Raw genomic sequence first — 25237 nt, 5'->3', positions numbered from 1 at the left:
ATGGCCCTCAAGTCAGAGCAGGAGCCGGGTCTTCAGGCCCCGTTAGTTCCTCCCACACCAGCCGGGGGCCCTGTCCTCCCCGGACCGTAGCCTGGGCCAGTTCCTACGCTGCCCTTTTGATTGCTGAGCAGTGTCCCCGGCGGCTGGGCAGCTGTCAAGCTGAACGGGAAAGGGCGCCGGGCTGCTCCCCACGTGGGTTCTTCTCGCACAGGCAGCTGCCTGAAGGGCCCTGGCACCCTCTCCTCCTCCTCCTCCTCCTCCTCCTCCTATTTCTCTTAAATGTGTGCTGCTGCCCGGGGTGCACACGGGGAGGCAGGCGGGATTTTCCTGGCCAGGGCTCTCTCTCTAATGCGTTCCAACCGCCTCCCTGGGACCATGTTGTTCCCTCTCCTCCCCTGTCCTGCCCCTCCTCTCCCTCCCCCATGGCAGCCTCTCTAGCGTGTGCCCTTGAACATGTGCATGAACGTGCAGCTGGGAGCGCGCTGTGTACCCCCGTCTCGCGCACAGCGGGGTGCTGGCTGGCGGCCTGGCTCCTGCTCACTCCGCTCTGCTGGAGGGGCCCCCGCTGCCCTGCGCTCATCAGTGAGCTGCTTCCGTGGACGCACCGTCATGTCCACCGTGTCCCTCCCGCTCCCCCAGCTGGACGCCAGCTGCCTCGGCTCCTCCCCACCACGAGCGAAGCCGGACCAACGCCGCGTGGAGTCCAGGCCTCCAGACGCAAACGGGCATGAGCTGCGGCTTCCCTCGGAGCTGGGAGAACCCGGGAGGCCATGGTGACAGGCGTCCCAGCTGCACGCGCGTCCTCAAAACTCGGTGACATGTACCCAGGGGCCCCTGAGATGAGGGTTTCCTGGAAGTTGGACGCGAATCGTTTTTGAAAGAAGAATGCGGGAAGCCCCCCCCCCCCACCCCCTCAACCCCCGTCTGTGTCAGGCTTCCCGGGGCAGGCAGCGCCCTGCAGGACCCGGCCCTGGTCTGGAAACCCCGACACCCCATTGTCTCTGAGTGGGGAGCCCACGCCCCGCAGGCTCAGCGGGTGGAAGCGCTCAGGACGCCTTCGCATGGGCGCTCAAGGGGTCTGAGGGGAGCAGAGCCCGTGTCCCCTTCAGGAGATGCCTGCCGCCTGCCAGGGACTGTGGGCAAGAGTCAGACCAGGCGGCACCGCCCGCCGTCTCTGTTGGGCTGGGGTCTCCCTCCCCTGCTCAGGGCCCTGACCCAGCTGTTCGCTCGCCCTCGGCCTGGGCCTCTTGGTGCTGCCCCCACCAGCCCTCCCGGCACAGCTGTAAACATTCCAGAGGGGCTGCGGGGGGGGGGGGGGGGGATGTCAGGAGCAGAGCCGGGCCAGGGCATTCCCATGCCAGACACAAAGCTCCTTGACCAGGGCCAGATGCTCAGAAGATTCCAGAAGCTTCCAGGACCAGGCGCCTGGAGGCTCCAGCCCCGTTCACAGCCCATTTGCTTATCAGTTATCTGTCTCAGGAAGCCCACCCGGGGCAGCGGGGCAGCGGCAGGACGCCAGTTCCCGGGGCTACTGAGCCACAAAACGTGGGACACGCCCACCAGGGCACAGAGGCCGCTCGGCTGAGCCACCAGCTCTCCGGCGGGCAGAGCGTGGGCAGCGGTCTGCGCCGTCCTCCGCCTCCCGCCTGGCTGGGCCTGGGGCCCAAGTAAGAGTGAGGGACCATCTAAAGGGGTCAAGGTTAATGTCCCTCGTGTCCCAGTCCATACATGTGCTCCTCCTAACGGGCTCCCCTGCCTGCTACTCAGTTCTTGATTCACAGCTGACTCGGACAGGAGCACACCTCAGCCGTCAGCCTCGGGCACAGGTGGGCACCTCTACCTGGGCAGGTAGAGGGGAAAGCAAGGGCTTTGGGGTGAGGCTGGCCTGCACTGAACCCCCACTTTGTTAGGTACCAGCTGGGAGACCTTGGGCCTCAGTTTTCCCATCTGTAAAATGGGGTAATAATAAATTGCCAAGAACAATGGGAATAAGTCAGGCTGTGTGATGCCCTGGCCTTGCGCCTGGGGAAATGCAGACTGTCACCCCGCCCCACCCTGCACACACCTCCTGTGCACCAGGTCCCAGGGCCCCGCTCAGCCCCCACCTTTCCCTGACCCCGTTTCCCTCTCAGATGGTTTCTGAAGACACCCCGTGGGTCCTAGGGTCTCCTGGGCGCTCAGAGGAGACACAAGGAAGGAAACCACAGGACAGAGAGTCCCAGAGAGGACACCCGCTGGGGGTGACGGCACAGCTGGAGGCCGTGGTGGCCGAGAGGGGGCAGGACAGAGGCAGTGGGGAGATAAGTGTCCAGGGAGGCAGCTGGCCGCGGGGCCAGGCCAGGGCGGGGTGCCACGCTAGGTCAACGTGCAGGCTTGGGAGCTGCATTGGGGAGAGATCCAGGGTCCTAGTGTGAAGCATGGATGGTAGATAGAGGCTGGGACCCCTGGAAGGCCGTCCCCGAGATCCACGTGGGGATGCGGGCACTGGACGGGGCAGAACAGGACCCATGGGGGAGCCCTCACCTGTGTGGCACGTGTCCAGCAGGGGGAGAAGGCCAGACACCCCAAACCCAGCAGGGATAACAAGTGCCCAGATATGGGGGGACGGCCCAGCCCCCAGGCTGGCTGGGAGCAGGGCACAGCAGCCCCTGTGAGTTAGTGGCGCGGCTTCCATGTGTGGGGAGATAATGAGGCCACTCGAGCCAGCGCCTGGTGCATCGGTGAACGCCTATCATTTCCAGATGGGGAATTGGAGCCACCCCTTTGCCGGCAGCCGGGCGAGTGAAAGGTGACGGATGAAAACCAGAAGTGGGCGCAGCCGGCAGAAACGCTTTCCCACTGGGAGAGCGTTCAAAGCCCCCACCGCCCACGGGTAACTGGATCCCCGCCTCCGCCCGGCACCCTCCCGGGGACCCCCCCTCCCCCGGCCCAGCTCTGTGAAACACCCCCTGGTGACCTGGCTCCTCTGTGGGAATCTGCGGCCGGCCCCCGCCTGCAATCAGAGCCCGGCAACTTTCCCTTTAAGACTGTCAGAGCCGGGGCGGTGGCCAAGCGGGGCTGGAGGTGGGGACAGAGGGAAGAAAGAAAAAGAGAGAGAGAGAGAGGCAGGAAAAGTTTTTTTCAGAGGAAAATGCAGGGTTTGTCCTCACCCCTGACGTCAGATCTCGCTTTCATAAAACCCCCCAGGGCGGCGGGAAGAGCAGGGCTGGTGCTCCCGATGGGCCGCCAGTCTGGGCCCGCTCCCCGAGACGCGGACATCTCCCGGGCTGCTCGGTCGATGCCTTGGCCACTGACCCCCAGGCATGAGGTGGTTCCTGCCCTGGACGCTGGCAGTAATGACCGCAGCAGCCACCGCGGGCAGCGCCCTGGCCACGGTGAGTCCCGCCGGAGGGGCTCGGAGAGGGGACCGGCCGGAGGAGAGGGGCTGGAGGAGGGCAGGGGCGAGGCCCGGGGTGAGGAGGAGGGCTGCCTGGGATCCGCGGCTTCTGGCAGGGCGAGAGCAGGGGCAGCACCTGCAGAAACAAGCTCGCGGGTCCCGCCCGCCTCCTTTCACACCTGAAGCCACACGGGAGGGAAGGGGCCCCGGAGCCAGCGTTGCCAAGACTGGCTGTGTGGCCTTGGGCTAGTCGCTCGCCCTCTCTGAGCAGCATGACTGTGAGCAAGTTGTAAGTTGGCTTCCTAAGTCTTGGGGTTTGGAAAACATGAGTCTCCAGGGGCTGGGTATACTCAGGAAGGGAACGTGGAAAATGCCAAGAGAAGCTGGACAGGAAAATGCCAGCTTTCAGCACCAGGGCCGAGTGAGGCATGGGGCCTGCGATGCTTTCTAACCTCTGCCGCCTGGGCTTGCACAGACCTCCAAGGGCGGGAGGAAGGTCTGCACCTCCAAGAAGCCAGGGGAGCAAGATACGTGGCAGACGGTGCCAGCCCGCTGGGGCTGGGCATGGAGGCAGGGGCGGGTGGGCAGGGGGCAGGGGAGAGCTCTGAATCCACTCCCCCAGGGCCAGAGGGAAAGCCGGGGGGCGGGCGGTGGGGGGCAAGAGGGGTTTCTTCCCCTCACACGGCCAGCTTCCTTTGGGATCCATGTGCCCCATTCATGGATGAGGAGACTGAGGCTCGGGGAGCAAGTAGCTTGCCTGTGGGCTCTGATTGAACGGGATCTGGGGCTGAGAGCTGGCGGCAGCTATTGGCCAGCGGCCCCACAGGAGCTGGGTGGTGGGAGCTCCCCCAGCGCGGGGAGCGTCGGTCCGGTTCATTGTTCAGCCTCCCACACCTGCACAGAGCCTCCTGTCCTCCAGAAAGGGACATTGACTCTGTGCAAACGAGAGAAAAAAACGGAGATAGAGCAGGTAAGGGCCTGGCCCAGGGCCCCCTAGTGAAGCGGTGGCCAGGGCTCCAACGTAGACCTTTTCCTGCCAAAGCCGTGCTTTCTCCCCGAGCTTTCCAAGTCTGGGGAAATGAGTATTTCCTGCAGACCAGGGAGAGCCAAGCCCGCTGGGAGGACAGGGGCTGGATGGAGAAGAGGTGAGGGTGTGGGGCAGCGAGCCTAAGAGGGAAAGGGGGGAAACAAGTCTGCCGGGGGAGGGGGGATCCCGGGACACTGGAGCCCCAGGAGCCTCCGTGAGCCAGGGGTGCTGGGAAGAGGGGCGCCGAGCCCAGGGGACACGCACAGGACCCACGAGTCCGGACGGTCCCCGACAGCAGATGGAAGGCGAGGTGTCTCCTCTGTATAGCCCCTGCCTGGGGACCTCCTCGGGGAACCCGACATGACCCAGTCCCCACTTGTTCCCCAGGCAGAAGCTCCCCACAAAGCCCAGCGCTGGAGCCCGAAGGCTCCTTCCCCGCCCCGTCAGGGCCGTGGGACGCATGGCAGCCGCCCTGCTTTCTAGCGAAACCCCAGACGCTAACACATCAGCGGACTGCGAGTCCGTGTGGGGTCCCAGTGGGAAGCTAATGGAAAAAGTGATGCTGGATGTTCATATGGAAGAAGCAGCCTGAGCACATTGCCAGGAACGCTTGGAGGAAGTGGGCTTGTGAGGGGGCTGAGGCTGAGACGTTCTCTCAAGGTTCTGTGACCAAAGGAGGAAGAGAGAACTCCGCGAGCCAGACAGGGCAGCGGGTGCGAACCTGAGCCACGCAGACTCGGGAGCGCGGTGAGATGAAGGGGTGCCTCCCTCTCTTCCTGCTTTTCTTCCTTCTGTGGGGTTCGGTGCCCACCAGGTGCCAAGAGGAAGGGGCTGTAGTTGGTGTGCGCTGCCAAGTCCTGGGCCAAAGGCGCTGCGTGTCCGGCTGAGCCCGTCCTCAGTCCGTCCGCCGGACAGTTACGAAGGGAGGGCCTCCTAAAGCCCTCCCAGCAGTACCCTTATGCGATGTCACCGTCCCCCTTTGGAGATGCAAAACCTGGAGCTCAGAGAAGTTAAGTCACTTGCCTGAGGTCACACAGCCAATACTCAGTGAACCTCGGTCCAGCTCTTGGCACGACAGCTGCTGCCTTCGTGGTCCATGCACTTTGCAGAGAGAAGCACATGCCCAAGAAGGGCTCACAGGCCAGCGGGGCAGGTGACAGCCACCCACTCCGCGGGATGCGATGACAGGGAGAGGTGGCTTCCAGGAGAGAGGCTGGCGCAGCTCCGCCCTGGCTGCTCCAGCTGCCGCCAGTCCCTTCACCGCTCTGGACCTCCCTGTCCTCGCTGGCTCATGGGGCCCCCAGCTCCCTGCTGCGGGGGCGAGAACACAGCACCCTCGGGGGCCAGGGGTCTGGGACTGGGGCGACCAACACTGTGCTCATAAATTCCTGGGCAAACGTTAGGTCTCTGGTCACCCATATCGCTTCTCCCGTATAAATGCACGTGGGGTGTGCACAGGGGTACATGTGTGCACAGGGGCACATGTGTGCATGGCATGTGTGAGGTTGCAGCCTGTCTGAGGCACAGATCCCCATGGTGCATGTAAGTGCGTGAAGAGGGCATGCTGGGCATGAGATGCAAACTCGCCCTCTCCTCCGAGGCCCCCCTGGATGTGGCATTGCCCTTTTTTAAAAGAGTGAGAACATGGGCCCTGGCCGGTTTGGCTCAGTGGATAGAGTGTCGTCCTGTGGACTGAAGGGTCCCTGGTTCAATTCCAGTCAAGGGCACATGCCTGGTTAGGGGCTCGATCCCCAGTGTGGGGCATGTAGGAGGCAGCCAATCAATGATTCTCTCATCATTGGTGTTTCTCTCTCTCCTTCTCCCTTCCTCTCTGAAATCAATAAAGTGATATTTGAATGAATGAATGAATGAATGAATGAATGAATGAATGAATGAGCAATAACAGGAACAATAGGCTTGGTTACACCTCCTGCCCACAGTTTAGACCTGAGCGAGCGTTTCAAACCTCACCGCAGCCCCACACCCACGAACCCCCACTTAGAGCCTCTTCCCGCCACTTGGCCGCTCTGCTCCCAGCTCAGGGCCCCTCTGCCTACGGCTTGTCTGGGGCACTGGTGGGAGCCTGGCAGGGATGGCACAGAGTTCCACCTGGCACAGCCCTGGCAGCCTCGCCCTCTGGAAAGGGGGCCTTGGGAGACCTGACCCTGACCCTGGGCTGGGCGGCCCCTGGGGCCCCAGCAGGATGGAGGAGGGCGCCTCCCTCAGGTTTCAGAACCCCCAACCCCGCCAGCAACGCGGCCAAAGGCCAGGAGGCTGCCTCTGACTTTGTAGGAACAGAAGCCCCGGGATTCCTCCCAGGAGCCGCCACCATGTCTCTGGGCGGCGGGAGGGGTTGCTACACACAGTGGCTTCCATTTGGCCCAGGTGGGGCCCTGGGAGGGGCCAGGCCGGACGCCAATTGCAGCCCAGAAATCAAGGGAAGGGCTTGATAGCATTGTGTCATTCATCCTGCCGATGTCTAAAGAGCAGGGGGCGGGGGGGGGGGGGTGCAGACATGGTGCTCACTCATTCCTAGCACCCACGGAGCCCCCCGTGTCCCAGGGCCCGAGCACTCCGCATTAACCAGCCCCCGTGTCCCAGGGCCCGAGCACTCCGCATTAACCAGCTCACTTGCACACTGCATGTCTCCGAGGCAAGAGCATCCTGACAGCCTAGACCAGCGCTTCCAATCGGAGCCACTCACTCCCCCGGGAGGCTCCTGGGCTGGCACAGGTGCCCGAAGCCTCTGGAAGAGGGAATACACACGGATGTCTGAGACTCGGTGTGAATACGAGAATGTCAAATTCTCATTACAATGGCCCTAGCCAGTCTGCTCAGTGGATAGAGCACTGGCCTGCAGACCACAGGGTCCCAGGTTCAATTCTGGTCAAGGGCACGTACCTCGGTTGCAGGCTCCTCCCTGGCCCAGCCCCTGGTCAGGGCTCGTGCAGGAGGCAACCAAGTGATGTGTTTCTTTCACATCAATGTTTCTGTCTGTCTCTTCCACTCCCTAAAAATCAATGAAAAAATATCTCAGGTGAGGAGCAACCAAAAATAAAAATTCTCATTATAATATCTGATGGTGATGGCACTGATGGTATTGATGGCGCTGATGGTATTGATGGCGCTGATGATGATGGTGCGCATGGTGCTGATGGTATTGGTGGTATTGATGATGGTGGTGTTATTGGTGTTGGTGGTGATAATGATTCTTGTAGGTGAGACTTGTGTCCTACAACCCTGAGTCAGGTCCCAGATGCTGCGAGGATTTCAGAGCCCATCCATATATGTTTCCCATGGATGCCCTCAGCCCTGTTATATGCCCAGCCCCTTCCTGTCCTGGAGACGTGGTGATAGACGCTTGGCTCTGTCCCCACCGTGGAGGAAGGCTCACAGGTCAGAGATGGATTTTTACTCTAACAGAGAGGAGTGTGTTGAGAAATCAGAGTACTGTGGGGAGAACAAATTCCAGGGCCCTGAGCCTGAATTCCTGGGGTGACTCCCAGGTACCGGCAAGTGAAGGGGTGCCTTGAAGATTTGTTATGCATATTTGACTTAAAAACTCTAAATTAGATTATTTTAATCTGCCAACTCTCTTCCCCCTCCTCCTCCTCTCCCTTCTCCTCCCCCTCCTCCCCTGTCTCTCCATGAGGGAAGGAGATGGAGGGTAAGGGAGATGAAATGGGGGGAGAAGGAGCCGGCTTCTCAAGACCTGAATAATGGACATTCCAGGGGATGATAAAAGCTGTGCCTGCCCATCCCCAGGCCCCCAATCCGGAGGCAAGTCCAGGCTCGGAGAGACTGGATCTGCTAGGCTTTGGGGTGGGGGGTGGGGGGTGAGTGGAGGTAGAGGGGAAGTGGGAGAAAATGAGAGGCAGGACCAGAGGAGAGGGAGGGAGGGTCCCCCTGGCTCTTTGGGAATCCCCGTGTGGAGTCTAGGAGTGAGGGAAGGCTGGGAGCCTGTCCAGGGCTGGAGGGGGAGGGGAAGGGGTGGGCTGAGGGAGAGGAGGCACAGCCCCACCCATCGGTAGAGGACGCTAGAGGACCAGGGGAGCTAGCTCATTGCTGGGCACCCGAGGGCACCCCCCTGGTACCAGGGCAGAGATCTCAGGGCCTCACCCAGGGGGTGCTCAGTAAAGAGGTGTCCGGTGGGGTGCCTACCCTCTCATACTGTGGCTGCCCCAGTCGGTTCCACTAGGAAAGTGAGAAGGAAGCAGGGAAGTGCTTGGGGAGGGTGGGTGGGTCACAGTCCCCCCCCCTTTACCCAGGACCCCTCATTTCAGGAAAGGGGTGAACTCACCCCGCTTCCAGACAGGGCAGCCCTTTCCTGAAGCCCCCAAGCCCCATTGGGCCGGCGGGGCAGTTTCTGTCTCAATGCCGCCCCCTTGTGGAGAATCTGGGTGCAGCCTCCCCTACTGGGGCAAGCCAAGCGCTGGGGCCTCCCCTGCTGTTCTGGGAGAGCTTGCCCAGAGTGTGCCAGGCGCAGTGCTGGGCACTGAAGAGCCAGAAAGAGCAACTCGCCCCTTAAAAGCCCTCCCAGAGGCTCTGTGTCCTTTTCTGGGGACCCTCAGTAGCTTGGGCCGATCCCGCACCCCTGGGCATGCGTCCTGTGACCCTGCACTGCGCCTCCCTCCCCGGAGGAGACCCGTTTGGAGATGCTGGGGAGGGGAGCCTCTGGGTAGATGCCCGGCCGCCTCCTCTGTTGCTGCTGGCGACCCCGAGTTTCCTCCAGACCTTCCTGTGTCACCGCCCACCCAAGGGAGCCTCTGGGCTATGGGTTTTGCCAAAGTACCTATTTCCTTTTCTTTTTGTTAAATATATTTGTATTGATTTCAGTGGGGGATGGGAGAGAGAGAGAGAGAGAGAGAGAGAGAGAAGCATCAATGATGAGAGAGAGTCATGGATCGGCTGCCTCCTGGACGCCCCACCCTGGGGATCAAGCCCGCAACCCGGGCCTGTGCCCTGACCGGGAATCCAACCGTGACCTCCTGGTTCATAGGTTGACGCTCAATCACTGAGCCACGCCAGCCGGCGAGTACCTAGTACTTAAACAAGAACAGGTGTATTGCTTTTCGCTTAAAAGCAGGGAATCACGGGAATTCATTCTTGTTGTCCGTGGAGATGGGACGCGGCAGAGGCCCGAGCTGTGGCTGTGGCTGTGGCTGTGGCTGAGTCCTTCCATGCAGGTTCCACCAGCGGGGGCGAGACCCTAAAGCAGCCGGTCAGGGAGCGGAGGTCAGGGGGGCATCGTGGGGTGACCTGTGGCACCGCAGCTCTGACCTGAGGCTCACATTTCCTCAGGACAAATGCGGGGTGCTGGAGTGACCAGGGACACACTCCCCAAGGGCCCCGGGCCACCCGCTCCAGGTCAGCACAGGCGCGCGCTGCAACAGGGCCTCCCGCCCCCACGCGGAGGGCGGTGCTGCCGCTCACCTCGGTGCGGGAAGGGCCAGCGAGCCGGGGCCTTGGGATCTGGCTGACTTCGGGGAATCAATGCGCAGAGGGGCTGGGGCCTCTTGTCTTTGTTCTCCGGCCCGAGACGCTTCTCCTGCTGCTTTTAGGGTGAACAAGGAGAGTCCATGTTTTTATGGCAATGGTCCATGTACCAAGGCGAAGGGCAGGGGGACCTGCCACGCCCCCTGGACTTTCAAGGGCTGATGTCCTGTGTGTGTGCGCCTATGCATGTGCGAGCTGGGAGGTTTTGCACCACTAGATGGCGCCAACAGCAAGGGCCTGGCTCAGAGGGCCCGGCCCAGCCCTCCGCTGGGCCAGGGGACCCTTAACCTCTTGTTTCTGTCCAGGGGTCTTCTCTGCTGCTTCCTTCTGGGCGTCTTTTTAAAAAATATTTTTATTTCAGAGAGGAAGGGAGAGGGAAAGAGATGGAAACATCCATGATGAGAGAGAATCATGGATCGGCTGCCTCCTGCTCGCCCCACACTGGGAATCGAGGAGCCCACAACCCGGGCATGTGCCCCAACCAGGAATCGAACTGCGACCTCCTGGTTCATAGGTCCAGGCTCAGCCACTGAGCCACCCCGGCTGGGCTGTGGTTGCTTGTAATGATGTGAGGTTTGAGGTCATGCTGTGCTTTTGAGGAAAAGCACACAGGCGCGGGCGAACACCTGCCTCCCAGGTGACCACGGGCCGACATCGCCAACCCCCAGGGCAGTTTGCTCCCGCCAGCAAGCCTGCCTGAGACCACGCCTGGAGGGGACCCACCCTCAAATGAAGGCTTGTCTTTTTGACTGTCAAGGGCCCTGTGCCTGTTGAATCAATATTTACTGTACTTACGATGTGCCAGGCCCCGAAAATGAGCCCAACCGACCCGCATCTCAGTGTAGACCATCTCTCCGTGCCTCTGGGCCTGGCAGCCAAGCACGCAGGGTGGCTCATTCACCAGGCAGACAGTCCCACGGAGTGTCCGGGAGCTTCGGGGTTCCCCGGGGAGGCCCAGCACCCCGCACCTGGCCTCATGTTGTAACACATTGCCTCTCCTGTCGGCCTCTCCTCTGAGCTGTGGGTCCCTTAGGCGCAGGGATTTTTCAGATTCCTCTTGGAATGCTTAATGCTTAAGGGAGACTGAGGCCTCGCTGTGCAAACGCCACTGCGTGGCTGGGAGGCCGGAGGAGGCAGCGCCGGGAGAAATGGGAGTGGAGAGAGTCTGTGTGTCTCGCCCGTCACGGACTGTGTCACCCTGGGCATGTCCCTCTGTCTCTTCGGGCCTCGGTTTCCTCCTTAGCGAAGGGAGGTGGAATCTGCCTGGATATCTCAGCATCTGTTGTTCAAAGAATGAAGTGCAGCCCTGGCCGCTGGGTTCGCCCAGTTGGTTAGAGCATCGGCCTGCGGACTGAAGGGTCGTGGGTTTGATTCCTGGTCAGGGCACATCCCTAGGTTGCAGGTTCAATCCCTGGTTGGGGAACATATGGGAGGCAACCAGTCCATGTTTCTCTCGCACATCTCTCTCTCTCTCTCTCTCTCTCTCTCTCTCTCTCTCTCTCTCTCTCTCTCTTCCTCTCTCTCTAAAAGTCGATTTAAAAGCATATCCTCGGGCGAGTGGGGGGATAATGCTAGAAGAACGTAATTTGCTGCGAGCCTTTTGAACACCACAAAGATGGGAGGTGATGGCCGCCCTCTGGGCTTTGCCCCTCGCCTGGCAGCCCCCCTCATCTCTGCCATTCCCCCCGCAGGCCCTCCCTGCAGCCCCCACGGCCATGGCCTTCACCCCAGCGCCGCTGGAGGACACGTCCTCACGCCCCCAGTTCTGCAAGTGGCCGTGCGAGTGCCCACCGTCCCCGCCGCGCTGCCCGCTGGGGGTCAGCCTCGTCACCGACGGCTGCGAGTGCTGCAAGGTGTGCGCCCAGCAGCTCGGGGACAACTGCACCGAGGCTGCCGTCTGTGACCCCCACCGGGGCCTCTACTGCGACTACAGCGGGGACCGCCCGAGGTACGCAATAGGAGTGTGTGCACGTAAGTGAGCCCTCCCTACTTCAGCCATCCTCTCCCCCCCGCTCCCCCCCCCCCCCCCCCCCCCCGCCCAGCTCCAGCCCCAGTCCCAGGCCCTCACCTGGAGCCCGAGGTACGAAATAGGAGTGTGTGCACATAAATGACCCCTCCCTACTTCAGCCATCCTCCCATCCCCCCCCCCCGCCCCCCCTCCCAAGCCCCAGCCCCAGGCCCGGGCCCTCACCTGGAGCCCGAGGTACGCAATAGGAGTGTGTGCACATAAATGACTTCTTCCCTACTTCGGCCATCCCCGCCCCCTCCCCCCAGCTCTGGCCTGGGCCCCTCACCTGGAGCCTGCCCCTGGCCAGGCCCGTTCTGGAGGGGGTGCCCCACACGCCCCAGCCAATCATTAGAGGCCAGAGGTGGGGCTACCTGAGGAAGGACCGATGCCTGCCTCCCTCTCCTCTCCAGACCCGGCATCCGGCTCGCTCTCGGACCCGGGGCACATCCATGCCGGACTCCAGGGAGAGCTCAGCCTGGTTCCATTCCCTTAGTGCAGGGGTGGGGACCCTGTCTCTGCCCAGGGCCATGTGGATAAGCATAACATCATCCGGGGGCCACAGAATATTATCACTTTAACATTAGCCTGCTGTAGCGGGTCAAACATTCATTAACTCACCCTTCATGCCTTGGCAGGGCCCGGCCACAGGAGTCTGAGGGCCTTATACAGCCTGTGGGCCGGATATTCCCCACCCCTGTCTTAGTGGCAGGACCCCTTGCAGGATGCCCATGGCCTCCTGGGGCACTGGGACCCTGCAGAGCTCCAGCTATCTTAGTGAGATGATAAATTAAGATAATATAGACTTTAAAAATTCAGTGGCCTTGCAAGAATAAAAGCCAGAGGCCTGCAACCATTTCTTCCTCTCTCCCAGCTACCACGGTCCATGTTAGCTGTTCGCCCTTTCTTTGGGTGGTTAGGACGACACAATACATGTCCATTCTTACATCTCGATTGGCTTGAAATATCAATTTGGGGTCACCTGTCCCTGATCGTGTATGACAGCTGCTGGTTAATGACTCAGCTCCTTGAGACCGCGTCCAATGTCGTTGTCATATTGCTGTTTATACAGTCACCACCATTGACAGTATGCCCAGTGTGTCAGTGTTGTTACGCAGCGGGAGATGTGCCCTTGTTTGAATCTCCTTTCTTGTGCAGCCTTTTTGTTTTTCCTGGAGTTTCTAGTTGCCTTTGCTTTTGTTTGTTTGTCTGTTTGTTTTTCTTCTTGGTCTTTATAATATCCTCACGTGGGGTAGGGCTGTGGTATTTGTGGTCCGTTTTCTCTTCCAGTCCTTTTTGTTCCCAGAGACCTGCTGTCTGGGACTCTCTGATCTCCTGCTTCTATCTGGACTGGTACTCATTTAGCCTGAACCATCTAAGCATTTATCAGAGACACACGACCCAGGAGGATGCAGGGGGGGAACCAGGCCTGTGACGCAGCAGCCTGGCCCCTGAACAGTTCCACAAAGCCTCATAAACCCCAGAACCTCCTCTCCCCTGAGGGCCGAACCCCCGTCCCCGCAGCCATGACACACACACAGCGCAGCCTCTCACCTCACCTAACCCCCTGCTTCTCCTCGGTGGTGGTGGTGGTGGTGGGGAGGGGGGTATTGATGGATTGTGCCCACAAATCCAAGTCAGACAAGCCTATCGGAGCCCCGTGGTTCATTCATGAGCACTTCCTGCTCTTTTATCATTGGCTCACGCTTCCACTTTCATACCAAGTCATGTGTCTTTTGTTTTACCAGTGATATTCCCTCTCCTTCTTCTTTCATTCAGACTCACCGTTAGCCCCACAGAACAGTGTGTTCAGTCAGAACTTATACAGAATCACCTGTGTGTTGGTTAAAGGTGTTGTTCCTGAACCCACACTTCTGGAGGGGGGGGTGGGACCCACACCTTTAACAAGCTTCCCAGGTGATTCTTGTGCACGCTCAGGTGTGAGACTGCTGATATACAATAGCGCCCCCTTATCTGCGGGGGACACGTTCCAAGACCCCTCATGGATACCTAAAACCACGGGTAGTGCCGACCCCTAGAGGTGCTATGTTTTCTCCTGTGTATACTCACCGCTGAGAAAGTTGAATTTACAATTAGACACAGTCAGAGATCGACAATAATAAGTGATCATAAAATAGAACAATCACAGCACTAGACTGTGTGAAATGAAAGGTAGCGGCTGTGGTATTATTAAGTGAAGTCAGGGTGAGTTGGCACAAGCCCTGTGCTCCCATGAGGGCAGCGTCGACAGCGTGGGCACGCTGGACAAAGGGGTGACTCATGTCCCGAGTGGGAGGGGCAGGATGGCGTGGGGTTTTATCACATTATCCAGAGCAGCCTGCAATTTAAAACGCATGAACTGTTCATTGAATTGTTTATTTCTGGAATATTCCATTGAATATTTTCAGACGGTGGTTGACGCCGTGGGAAACAAATCCGTGGATAACAGGGGACTACTGTATACAGTCAGTCCTACACTCTCTCCCCGAAGCAGCTGAGCTCAGGGCTGAGCCTCCTGCACCAGGACCCTCCAGGCAGAGGAGACTCTCACATACATCATTCCTCCCCCCACCCCCACCCCACCCCACCCCCAGCTTCCACGGCTGCTCTTCAAGGTCATTAGCAGGTTATTCAGTTCTCCGTGATCACACTCATCTCTCAAGCTGCAGGACACCTCACCAGGTGCCAGGCACACGCCTTGTAGACATTCTCTCTCGGACTCGGAGACTGTGCAGCCCAACTGCCTCTCCTGCCTGCCCCTCCCCCCAGGGGCCTGGAAGCCACCTTCCCACCCACCCCCACACCCCCCTGTGTCTCTCAGGCCCCACTGCCCTCACTGCAGCCCCAGACCTCTGCGCTCCCTCCTTGCGGCTGTGAGAAAGCGGGTCTGCAGGGACTTCCACAGGCCTCTCACTCCCCAAGGCTCCCTGGTCATGGAGGTTTGCAGACGGTGGAAGAAATCAAGTTCTACAAGTGTTAGAGATCTGCTCAGAGCTGTAAACGCCCATGCCCTGGGCACACCCCAAAGGGGAGCTGTCAGCAGAAGCCTTTGCTTTTCAAACTTGTTTGCACAATGAACTCTTTTGTCTGGCAGATTTTTACCCACCTCAACACACACACACTCACACTCACACACATCTCAGGCATACATATGTGCGCATGAACATACACACTCAAGATACACACAGTTCATGCATACATGTGTACACACACTCACATCTCATGCATACATATGTACACTCACACGGTCACATCTCTGCATACATGTGTGCACACACTCACACAAATTCACACATCTCATGCATACATATGTGCACACTCACACACACTCACATACACACACACAGAGATTCACATATCTCATGCATGCATATGTGCACACACACTCACAGATACACACATCTCATGCATACATATGTGCACACATGCACACACACTCACATCTTATGCATACGCACACACACTCACAGCTCATGAGTACATATATGCACACACGCACACTCACACACATTCACATACACATGCACTCACCGATACACACACCTCATGCATACACGTGGGCGCACACACACACACACACACACACACACACAGCTCACTAATGTTCTTCCGACCATCCTCCGGAAGCGGTGCCCTGGCACCTGAGTCCATGAGGCCTCGTCCAGGGAGGCAGAGCCCCGGTCTGACCGTGAGGGAGAAGGCGGCCCGGGGCCCCGAGGGGAGAGAGAAGGAGCAGGTCCCTAAACAGGAAAATCCGTCAGGTGGTCAGCTCGACCCACGTGCATCCCCAGAGGCTGACTCTGCCCTGGAGACGTGCCCACAACTAGTTCAGGACGAGGCGGGAGGTAAAAATGCTGTAAACACGTGCCACCTGGGACAGAGAAGCCGCAGGGAGGGGGGCGGGCGGCGGCGTGGCCAGGACAGGCAGAGGTGGAGGGTCCTGGGCACCAGCCACCCCACCGTGGCCGGCAGAAAAGTGAGCCGGGTCTTGGCCGCTCTGCTCTGTTTTCAAGAAAATCCAAAAGGCCGGATGTGGGTATAATTTGTACATGTTGGCAACGCGTTTCAGGGAAGATGTTTGAAATGCCCCGGGCGCCAAGCTAAACCCGGCTGCGAGCAGGGAGGCCCCGGGTGCTCCCGGCTGTTTCTGTTTCGCAAACACTGGGCCTGTGATGTGGCCGCTCAGGCCGGGGGCGGCTGCTGCCGGGATCAGAGGCCAAGGCAGACGTGGGCTTTGCGTCCTGGCTCCGGCTCGCCTGCTACGTGACCTTGGGCACGTCCCTTGCGGAGCGTGTTCAATCCAGCCCGTGCGGCCCCTGAAGCCTCAGGCGTGAGCGGCTGCGCCCCTGTTCACTGTGGTTTAAGGCTCCCTGTGGCCGTCACTCAGCCCCGCCCCCGGTCACCCTCGGAGGAGGGGCCGGTCGGGGTCCAGGCTCAGACTCCCCTGTGCAAAGGAGGAGGGAGGAGAAGACTCACCAGGCATGGTCTTTGGAGCTAGAGAACTTGAGTCCGAATCCCGGCACCAGAACTAACCAGGATGACGGCGTTAGGCTAGTCCCGTAACCTTGTAAGTGTTGCTCTCCAGGGAAAAGTGACAAATCATGGCTCTCCCTTTAGGTGTCAAAACACGGAGTCCAGGCCACCCTCACCATCTGGGCATGGCATGGAAATCTGAATTTTATTTTCTCTCTCTTTTTTTTCTTTTTTCTCTATGTTTTTCTTTTGTTTGTATGTGTTTTTTATTTTTATTTGTTGGGCATTCGAATTTTAAAGAGCTCCCCAGTGGGGCCTGGTGCAGTGCCGGGGAACCACAGTGCCAGGGCTCCCGGGCACCTGGCGCTGCCTCCTCCATCCACGGCCCCCACACAGGGCAGAGGCTGGGCTCCCGGGCACCCGGCGCTGCCTCCTCCATCCACGGCCCCCACACAGGGCAGAGGCTGGGCTCCCGGGCACCCGGCGCTGCCTCCTCCATCCACGGCCCCCACACAGGGCAGAGGCTGGGCTTCCGAGAGCCCGGCAGCTCTTCCTTTCAAATGTCTCCGATGTGGAGCCCTCCTCCTCGCGGCTCTCGGTCCCTCCCTGGCCCGGGCACCACCCCTGTCACCTGGATGGTTGGGGCAGCCTCCTGACACCCCCTTACCATCTCCCCTCCGCCCTCAGCTCCAGGAGTGCTCCCCACAAGTAGAACTCATCTCATGGAGTCAACAGTGGCCTGAGCCCCTCTGTGCATCAGGCACGGTTCTAGGCTCTAGGCTCTAACCGCTGTGTGCCTTTTGGTGCACCTGCAGGGAAGCCGCTCTCCCCTGTCTCCTGCTGCCCCCACCCCCCCAGGCCCCAGGAGGCTCCACCCCCAACACCTGGACCGCTCACCCCACACCTTCCTGCCTCTGGGAGGCCCTGCCTGCCCCCCTCATGTAACTCAGGGACTGCCCAGCTCCCACGCCCCCTCCTGCTTCACCGTCCTCCCTGGCACGATCCCCAGCGACCAACATTCTACGATCTGTTGGTTCTCCCTGGTCACACCCCTACAATGTCAGATCCGTGAGGTGTGCGTTTCCTCTATCTGGTTCACTCCTGGATCTTCAGCGCCTGGAACAGCCGTCAATACGCGTGGACTCAGTGGGACCTTTTGTTTCCAAGTGTTTCCGATCGGTTCTCCCTATCTGCCCCGCTGACAGCCATGAGCTCGGGGACACATACGTGTCAGTACCAGGCTCTGTGCCATGTGCTGGGGGCAGGAGCCGGAGTGGCTACCCGGATCCCCCCCACCACCACCACCATGCTTTTCCCTCTGACATTGGCAGCAGGTGTGACTCAACCAGCAGCAGCTGAAGCCGTGACAGCACTGCCCGCCCTCTGCCCAGCCCCTCTTGGGTTGGGCCCTGTCTCTGCGTCCTACCCCCGGAGGGTGTGGGCGCAGGGCACCGTGGGAGGCAGCCTGGCGGGCCCTGGGCCTGGTGGCGACCTGGGCCTGATGGCGCCCTGTGTTCGCAGAGGTGGTCGGCGTGGGCTGCGTCCTGGACGGGGTGCGCTACGGCAACGGCGAGTCCTTCCAGCCCAGCTGCAAGTTCAACTGCACGTGCGTGGACGGCGCAGTGGGCTGCACGCCCCTGTGCCTGCGGGTGCGCCCCCCACGCCTCTGGTGCCGCCACCCACGGCGGGTCCGCCTGCCCGGCCGCTGCTGTGAGCAGTGGGTGTGCGACGACGGAGCCCGGAGGCTGCGCAAGACGGCGCCGCGCCACACGGGGGACCTAGGTGGGTGCTGCGCGTGGGGTGGGCGCCAAGCGTGGGCGTGGGAGGGCGGGCCTGGGGGGTCCGTCTCCTCTGGACCTGCCTCCCGGGGTAACCTGGGAACGGCCCGCTCTGCCTGTCCCACGGGGTCCTCGGAGCCTGACATGAGGGAGGGCTTTGTGGAGACCAAAGCCAGGCAGGTGCGGCTCATTGTGATCCCACCTGCAGAGCAGGTGAGGGTGCAGAGGGCAGACCAGGTGAGGGTGCAGAGGAGGCGGGGGGGGGGGGGGGGCGCGGGGGGGGCGAGGCCTTCGGCCCAGATCCTTCCTCATGATGTGCTGCGGCCTTGTGCACTGTGCGATGCTAAGCAGCATCCCGACCCCTACCCACCAGATGCCCACGGCACCTGCCACTCAAGTGGTAATAGCACCAAAGGCCAGCAGACCTGGCGGACACGGGGTCCCCTGAGTCACCGCCATGTGTGTGTGTGGCGAGGGGGAGAGAGGGAAGCTGAGGGCAGCAGATCCCAGAGGCAGGCGGGCACAGGAGGGTTTGCAGAAGAGAACAAACAGGAAGCAGGAGAGCAGTAGTGCAGAGGGGCCACCCCAGGAGGTCCCCACCCCACACCCTGCTGGGGTTGAGGATTGCACAACCTCTCTGGGTGGGGCTGGGGTGCCCCGGGGGCTGAGCCAGCCCCAGGAAGAAGCAGTCCCTGTGGGGAGGATGTGACAGGAGCGCTGTGTCCCTTGCAAGCCCAGGGCAGCAGTCCCACCACAGGGGGGGAGGGGGGGGCGGGTGGGAGGTAGGGGAGGGCGGCTGTCTGCCTGCTGTGTGTGGCCCAGTGACCCCATTCTGACCAAACACCAGCAGAGCCCCTGCCTGCCTAGCAGGTGACCCAGAAACCAAAGCCCTTTATCCTCTCAGGCAAATCCCTCCCCTCCGCCCCTCCCTCCACCTCACAGCCCAGCTCACCCAGACCCTTGCCTCCTCTGTCCTCCTCTTTTCCTCCTCCCCCTCCCCTCCTCTTCCCTGCCCTCCTCTCCCTATCCATCCCTTTCATGCATCAATGTTCCCTGCAGCCCTCTAGCCTTGAGGGGCTGGGTATGAGGCCTCACCGTCCCCCTTTCTGATCCTATTAGATGGCTTTTCTTTCCTATTTTTGTCTCTCCCTCCCCCATTTTTATCACCTTCCTCTCCCAGCCCCTTTCTCTCTTCCCCGCCCCCCACTCTGTCTCCTTCTGTCTTCCCCGCTCCCCTCTGCCTGCTCCTTTCTCGCCTGCTCTGCAGGGTGAACCTGGCTTCCTCCTGGGGTCTGCCTGGGTACCTCGGCCCGTCCTCCATGCCCCCGCCTCCATCCCTAGCTCACGGCATTCTCCATTTCTCAGGCCGCCAGAGAGCATTCTAGATGCCAGGAGAGAAACATTAATGACCCACCTGAGAGCTGGTGTTTGTTGGCCGCTGGTTAGGAAACCGTGTGAGCTCACATCGTCTGAGGGCTCCCTGAGGCCAGGGCAGCCCGGGGCGAGCCCACCTTTCCCCCACAGCCCAGGAGGGGACGCTACCATCACCGCCCCCCCCCCCCCCCCCCGCCCCCGGGCAGGGGGGCCTGCTCAGAGCTGCACCCACCCGCTCCCTCTGAAGCCTGTGTGTCCCCTTGAGCACCGTGCCCTCAGCCTCACCCAGAGGAAATGCTGGGTCCGCGGGGTAGCCACTGGCCTTTGACCTTCCCCCAGATAAACGTGACCTCTGAGGCAGGAACAGGGTCCCGTGGATTTATCCCAGCCCCAAGCAGACGCCGGACACGTGCTCAGCCAGTGTCTAGGTTACCCTCATGGCCGCCCAGCCCGCGAGGCCGTGGGCCGAGATGTCCAAGGTCACACAGTGGTAGGCGGCCGAGCGGGACTTAAACGCAGGTCCCCCTGTCCCCGAAGATGGCCTCCCTCCAGAGAAGAGAAGAGGGGGGACTCAGAGCCAGGCCTGCTGTCCCTGGGGACCCATGGCTGTTAGAAGCCGACTGGCCACCTCCGTCCTGGCCGAGTTTCGGGGACCTCGGGTGGCGGTGGTGGGGGTGGGGGGTGACGGAGGCTGGAGACTCACGGGGGGTCTGGTGTCTGTCTGCAGCGGTCACGGGCGAGGCCGAGCCCTGGCACGGGAACTGCATCGCCCACACCAGCCCCTGGAGCCCCTGCTCCACCAGCTGCGGCCTGGGCATCTCCACGCGGGTCTCCAACGCCAACACCCGCTGCTGGCCCGAGCAGGAGAGCCGCCTCTGCGCCCTGCGGCCCTGCGACGTGGACATCCGTCCGCTCATCAAGGTGGGTCCCCTCCCCGGGAGGGCGGGGTGGGCGTCTCGCGCTCCACAGGGGAGCTGGGCTCTGAGCCTGGCCCCCCAGCTTTCTCCGGGGGCTGCTGTAAAATGAGGGTAGGTAAGCCCACCTCCTAACCGTTATCGGGGCAACGTGTGTCACTGGGTGGGCGTCTTGTGAATTTCACTGAACAGAGTGATCGTGGTGACTATGTTATTAGCATCAGGGTCTCTCCAGAGAGAACCCAGGGACCCTCAGAATTGGTCCCCTGGTGATTCTGGGGGACCCTCATGACCGCCATTCTCCTCTGCCCCTGTGCTCACACCACCCGTGTGCACCTCACGCCAGCCACGTGGGTGACAGGAGCACTAGACGGGGCCCGGGACACTGGCATCAAATGCCTGCCTGCTGCTGACTGCACGTGACGGTGGCCCATGTCCCCCATCGCTGTGCCCCAGGCCCCACGTCCGTAACGTATGGGGGCCTGACCTCCCGTCCAGCGCCTGCCATGTGCCAGCATAGAATTAGACCACGGGCGCCCAGAAAGAGCCCTGCTCTTGAGTGGCCCAAGGGAGAGACAGAGCAACTTTTTTTAAAAATATATTTTTATTGATTTCAGAGAGGAAGGGAGAAGGAGAGAGAGAGAGAAGCATCCATGATGAGAGAGAATCAGGCATAGGCTGCCTCCTGCATGCCCCACACTGGGGCTGGAGCCTGCAACCCGGGCATGTGCCCTGGCCGGGAATTGAACCATGACCTCCTGGTTCATAGGTCGATGCTCAACCACACCAGCTGGGCGAGCTACTTTTAAATAACACCACTCAGTTGAGTAAGTGGGTGTGAGAGGCTGTGGGGAGCAGAGGAGGGGGAGGGAGGGTAAAGCGTGTACCCAGTCACTACTAGCTAGCTGGGCACTTGGTTGATGGGGGAGCTACAGGGGTGTCCTGTGGGCAGGGGGCAGGCAGAAATGGAGGGAAGAAGAAATTGCAGACTGCGAGGCATGGCCTGAGCAAAGCCTTCCGGTCTGTGGGCCTCAGTTGACTCCTGCGTCGCACGGGGCGGGTCTTGCTGGATTGGGGGAGGGCCTCCCCAGCTTGAAGGTGCTGCGGATCTAAAAGAAAGGGGGTGAGAGAAAAGGGGCCCTGAGGCTGGGAGGCAGAGGTGGTGGTTCGTCCCCTGAGCATCCCAACCGACACCCCTTTCCCGCAGGAAGGGAAGAAGTGTCTGGCTGTGTACCAGCCGGAGGCGCCCGTGAACCTCACCCTCGCCGGTTGCGTCAGCACACGCGCCTACAGGCCCAAGTACTGCGGGGTCTGCACGGACAACAGGTGCTGCATACCCTACAAGTCCAAGACCATCGACGTCTCCTTCCAGTGCCCCGACGGGCCCGGCTTCTCCCGCCAGGTCCTGTGGATCAACGCCTGCTTCTGCAACCTCAGCTGCAGAAACCCCAACGACATCTTTGCTGACCTGGACCTCTACCCCGACTTCTCCGAAATCGCCAATTAGGCGGGCACCACACGCAGGGCTCGGGCCTGGCCCAACTCGTGCCAAGCAGCCAGCCCTCAGCGGCCCACGGCTGGGCCCTCCCTAGTCCACTTCCCATTCATTGCCGGTGACCCTGACCCAGACCCTTGGCCCCTTCCCTGTCTCCGACCACCCTATGGTTCACACTAGGCTGCTGCTCCGGCCCCGGCTGTGGGTCCCGTCCTTGGCAGCGTCCTGCGTGCCCTCCACAGAAAGTGCCTTCTCCGCCTGGTCTGGGCCTGTGTGAGTCACTGTGTGTCCCGAGTCCCATGGAGCGACTCAGCTGGACATCCGATCTCGCTAGTCCCCCCCTTGAGATGCCAAACATGAGACTCCTTGGGTCTACGCAACAGGAGCGATGGGATTGAGGACAACGGATCAGTCTACTGCTCGGGCTTTGCCGAGGGGCCCTGTAATAGACCGTTCTGACCATAGCACCTCAAAGTACCTCTGATCCCAAAGATATACGTACCCCGAAGTCACCAGACATCTGCCACGGGAGGCCCATGGTTCCTGGGCTTGGATCCACGGAGAACTGTGTCCATGAATCCGGGCCTTGCTGAGGCTAAGTTCCTCTTCACTCCTGCGCTGTGAGGGGTACACGTTGGGGTCATTTCCTTAGAAATGCCATTTGGTCAATTTCATTCTTGTTCCTGAGGAAAGTCCCCAGTCAGGACTCCAAGGGCAGAGCAAGGTCATCCCATTTTCTGAAGGAGCGACAGACGTAGCACGCATCTGCTGCTGACCACCAGGACGTCCACGGGGGATGGGCCAGGCTCTTCCCCAAAGCCAGACCCCCACTGGCCTGGGGGCTCAGGGGAGGTAGGGGAGCCCCTGGATGGCCTCGCTCACCCCTGAGAGTGGTGTTCTGGGACATTCTTCTGCACTTAGGAACCTCAACTGATGTCCAGGCCAGACCCTCCAGCAGTGGCCAAGGTCCAGGCCGGGGATGGGTCAGGCCAGGGGGTGGGTCAAGCCTGCATCAGCCTGGGTGGCAAGGGCCACCGGGCCCAGGACACACCGTCTCTTTCTGCCTCAGTGACCCATGTCACAGACTTCGGGTCTGCCGACCCACACGACCCCGTTCTGACCCACAAGACTGAGGTTTACCAGTTGGTTAGAAACAGGGATCAAGAGCCAATGGGGTTGCAGCAAATAGCACGACAAGGCTGTCCCCGTGGCAAGGAGGCCAGTATTCATTTTGTTAGTGAACTAGAACTCTTTACTGTTACCTTCTTTCGCTCTGTACTTGCCACACGCCATGTTCTCGGTGCCTCCCTTGCACTAGCTCACGGACACGTCAGGGTCGTGTTGAAAGGTGCCCATTACGATTCCTGCTCTTACAAATGTGAATGGAAGCTCAGAGCCGCAAGGAAACGGGGCCACCGCCGCCCAGCTGGTCCGAGGGGGTCGGGATTGCAACCCCCGCTGACTGGCCTGATCACCCCGATGTCTTTCCTCCTCTCAGAGCTCCCAAGCGCATCAGGGCAGGAGAACACGTCGAAGTCAGCGACCCCTCGCTCTCGGTTTTTTTTCTGCCCTTCCTCACTGTCTCTCTAGGGCAGTGGTTCTCAACCTTCTGGCCCTTTAAACACAGTTCCTCATGTTGTAACCCAACCATAAAATTATTTCCATTGCTACTTAACTGTAATGTTGCTACTGTGATGAATCGTCATGTAAATATCTGATATGCAGGATGGTCTTAGGCGACCCCTGTGAAAGGGTCGTTCGTCCGCCAAAGGGGTCGCGACCCACGGGTTGAGAAGCGCTGCTCTAGGGCCTTTGCCAAGAGAGGGGAACCTGGCATTCGGGTCACTGAGGTGCCAAGTGCCCAGAAGCGTGCGAGGTGGGCGGAATCCCACATCTCCCCAGCGGACCGTCGCTCCTGCGGCCCAGAACCGGGCCCTGCGCTCACAGGCGGCGTGGTTCGCCCAGCACTGCACACTGCGATGCGCAGCGAAGGGGATGTGCGTGGCCTGCAGAGGGGTTCCCCACCGGGACACAAGGGCCAGACTGCGTCCTCCGCACTGCGGCCTCCCGAGTGCCTGGGCCGTGCCAGGCGCCCCGTGGTGCGCACACAGCTGGCGAACAAAAGAAGCGGCGTGTGATCCTACCTTTACTCAGAAGCTCTCCGCTTCCACACGTGCGTGACGGCCTCATTTCTACCCGCTGACTCTTCCTTTAAGGGCCACAGGAACAGAGACCTGGAAAATGGGTTATTGGGGGGGGAACTCTGTGTGAGGAGAACTGACCCCACGAGTAATCTCTTCTAGTCTGTGTGGGCCGTGCCGGGCTTTCTCAGGGGGAACTCACCTGAGGGGGAGTGGGAGCTGCTTTACCAAACCAGCCCTCTACAAATCAGACTCCGTGACGGGGAATCCGATTCAGCCGAGACCCAAGAGCTCGGTTCTCACTGAAGAGGGACTCCAGTTTGGGAAACGAATCATAGCTCCCGGGGTCACAGGAAGCCTGGTGGGAGGAATCGGGGTTACCCCGGGAGTGGGTGGGAAGGGCTGGGGGCCCTGAGTGCCCAGGTAGCAGTTGTTTTGAGAAACGGCCCCCGTTGGAACATCTCAGCTCCGTGTGGAAACAGAGACCTGGGCCCAGTAAGGAAGCAGTCAGCATCAGCCCGCAGGGGCATGCCGCACGCCAATAAAAGCGAAGAACAACAATCACAATGACAAAATGTCCCTGTATTGAGATTACTGGGTGCCAAGCACTAAGTTTTCATGATCTTACTCATGATCACAGCAGTTCTGAGTGAGTCTGTCTTCCCCATTTTATAAGTAGAGCAGCTGAGACACCGAGAGGCTCAGAAATCAGCCCCGCAAAGGCGAAGCCCAAATCTCAGCTTATTCCACTCTGCCTTGCTCTCGGGGCGACCTGCCGGCGGAGCGTGAGTGACCCCAATGTGAAGGACATCACATTTGTCACCACAGCAGGGGAGACAGGGTCCCTCAGAGGGGTCGCCTCGCCTGTCCCTGTAGCTCCATGTCCTCGGAAACCGGAAAGAGACGCCCAAGACCAGAGACCCTTTGATGGAGGAATTCACGTTCCTGCCTGAGGTGTGGGCGGGGGAGCGGGAGCTGCTTTACCAAACCACTCATTCTGGCTAAACCCCATGGCAAGCACCCGATGGACACTTCCTCTGTGCCAGGCCTGCACGGGGTGCTTTCCTGCCATCTCTCATCTACGATGAGGCCTGTTGTCATCTCCCCACATTAGAGATGAGACAGCTGAGGTTCACAGAGGCTCAGTCATCTGCTCAG

The 25237-nt window shown here is 60.4% G+C and overlaps 1 protein-coding gene across 1 annotated transcript; it reads left to right on the top strand.

Moving 5' to 3' along the window:
- Window positions 1–3137: 3137 nt before the first annotated feature.
- CCN4 (cellular communication network factor 4) lies at window positions 3138–21983 on the top strand. Its single transcript, XM_036337615.1, has 5 exons — window positions 3138–3374; window positions 11591–11870; window positions 17899–18159; window positions 20257–20450; window positions 21651–21983. The coding sequence occupies exons 1-5, from the start codon at window positions 3303–3305 to the stop codon at window positions 21948–21950; spliced, it is 1107 nt and encodes a 368-aa protein (XP_036193508.1). The 5' UTR covers window positions 3138–3302; the 3' UTR covers window positions 21951–21983.
- The last annotated feature ends 3254 nt before the right edge of the window (window positions 21984–25237 follow it).

Source organism: Myotis myotis, unplaced genomic scaffold, assembly GCF_014108235.1.
Source record: "Myotis myotis isolate mMyoMyo1 unplaced genomic scaffold, mMyoMyo1.p scaffold_m19_p_16, whole genome shotgun sequence".
Taxonomy (NCBI): domain Eukaryota; kingdom Metazoa; phylum Chordata; class Mammalia; order Chiroptera; family Vespertilionidae; genus Myotis; species Myotis myotis.
The sequence above is the reverse complement of the archived record's forward strand: the minus strand, read 5'-3'. Positions and strand labels throughout refer to the sequence as shown.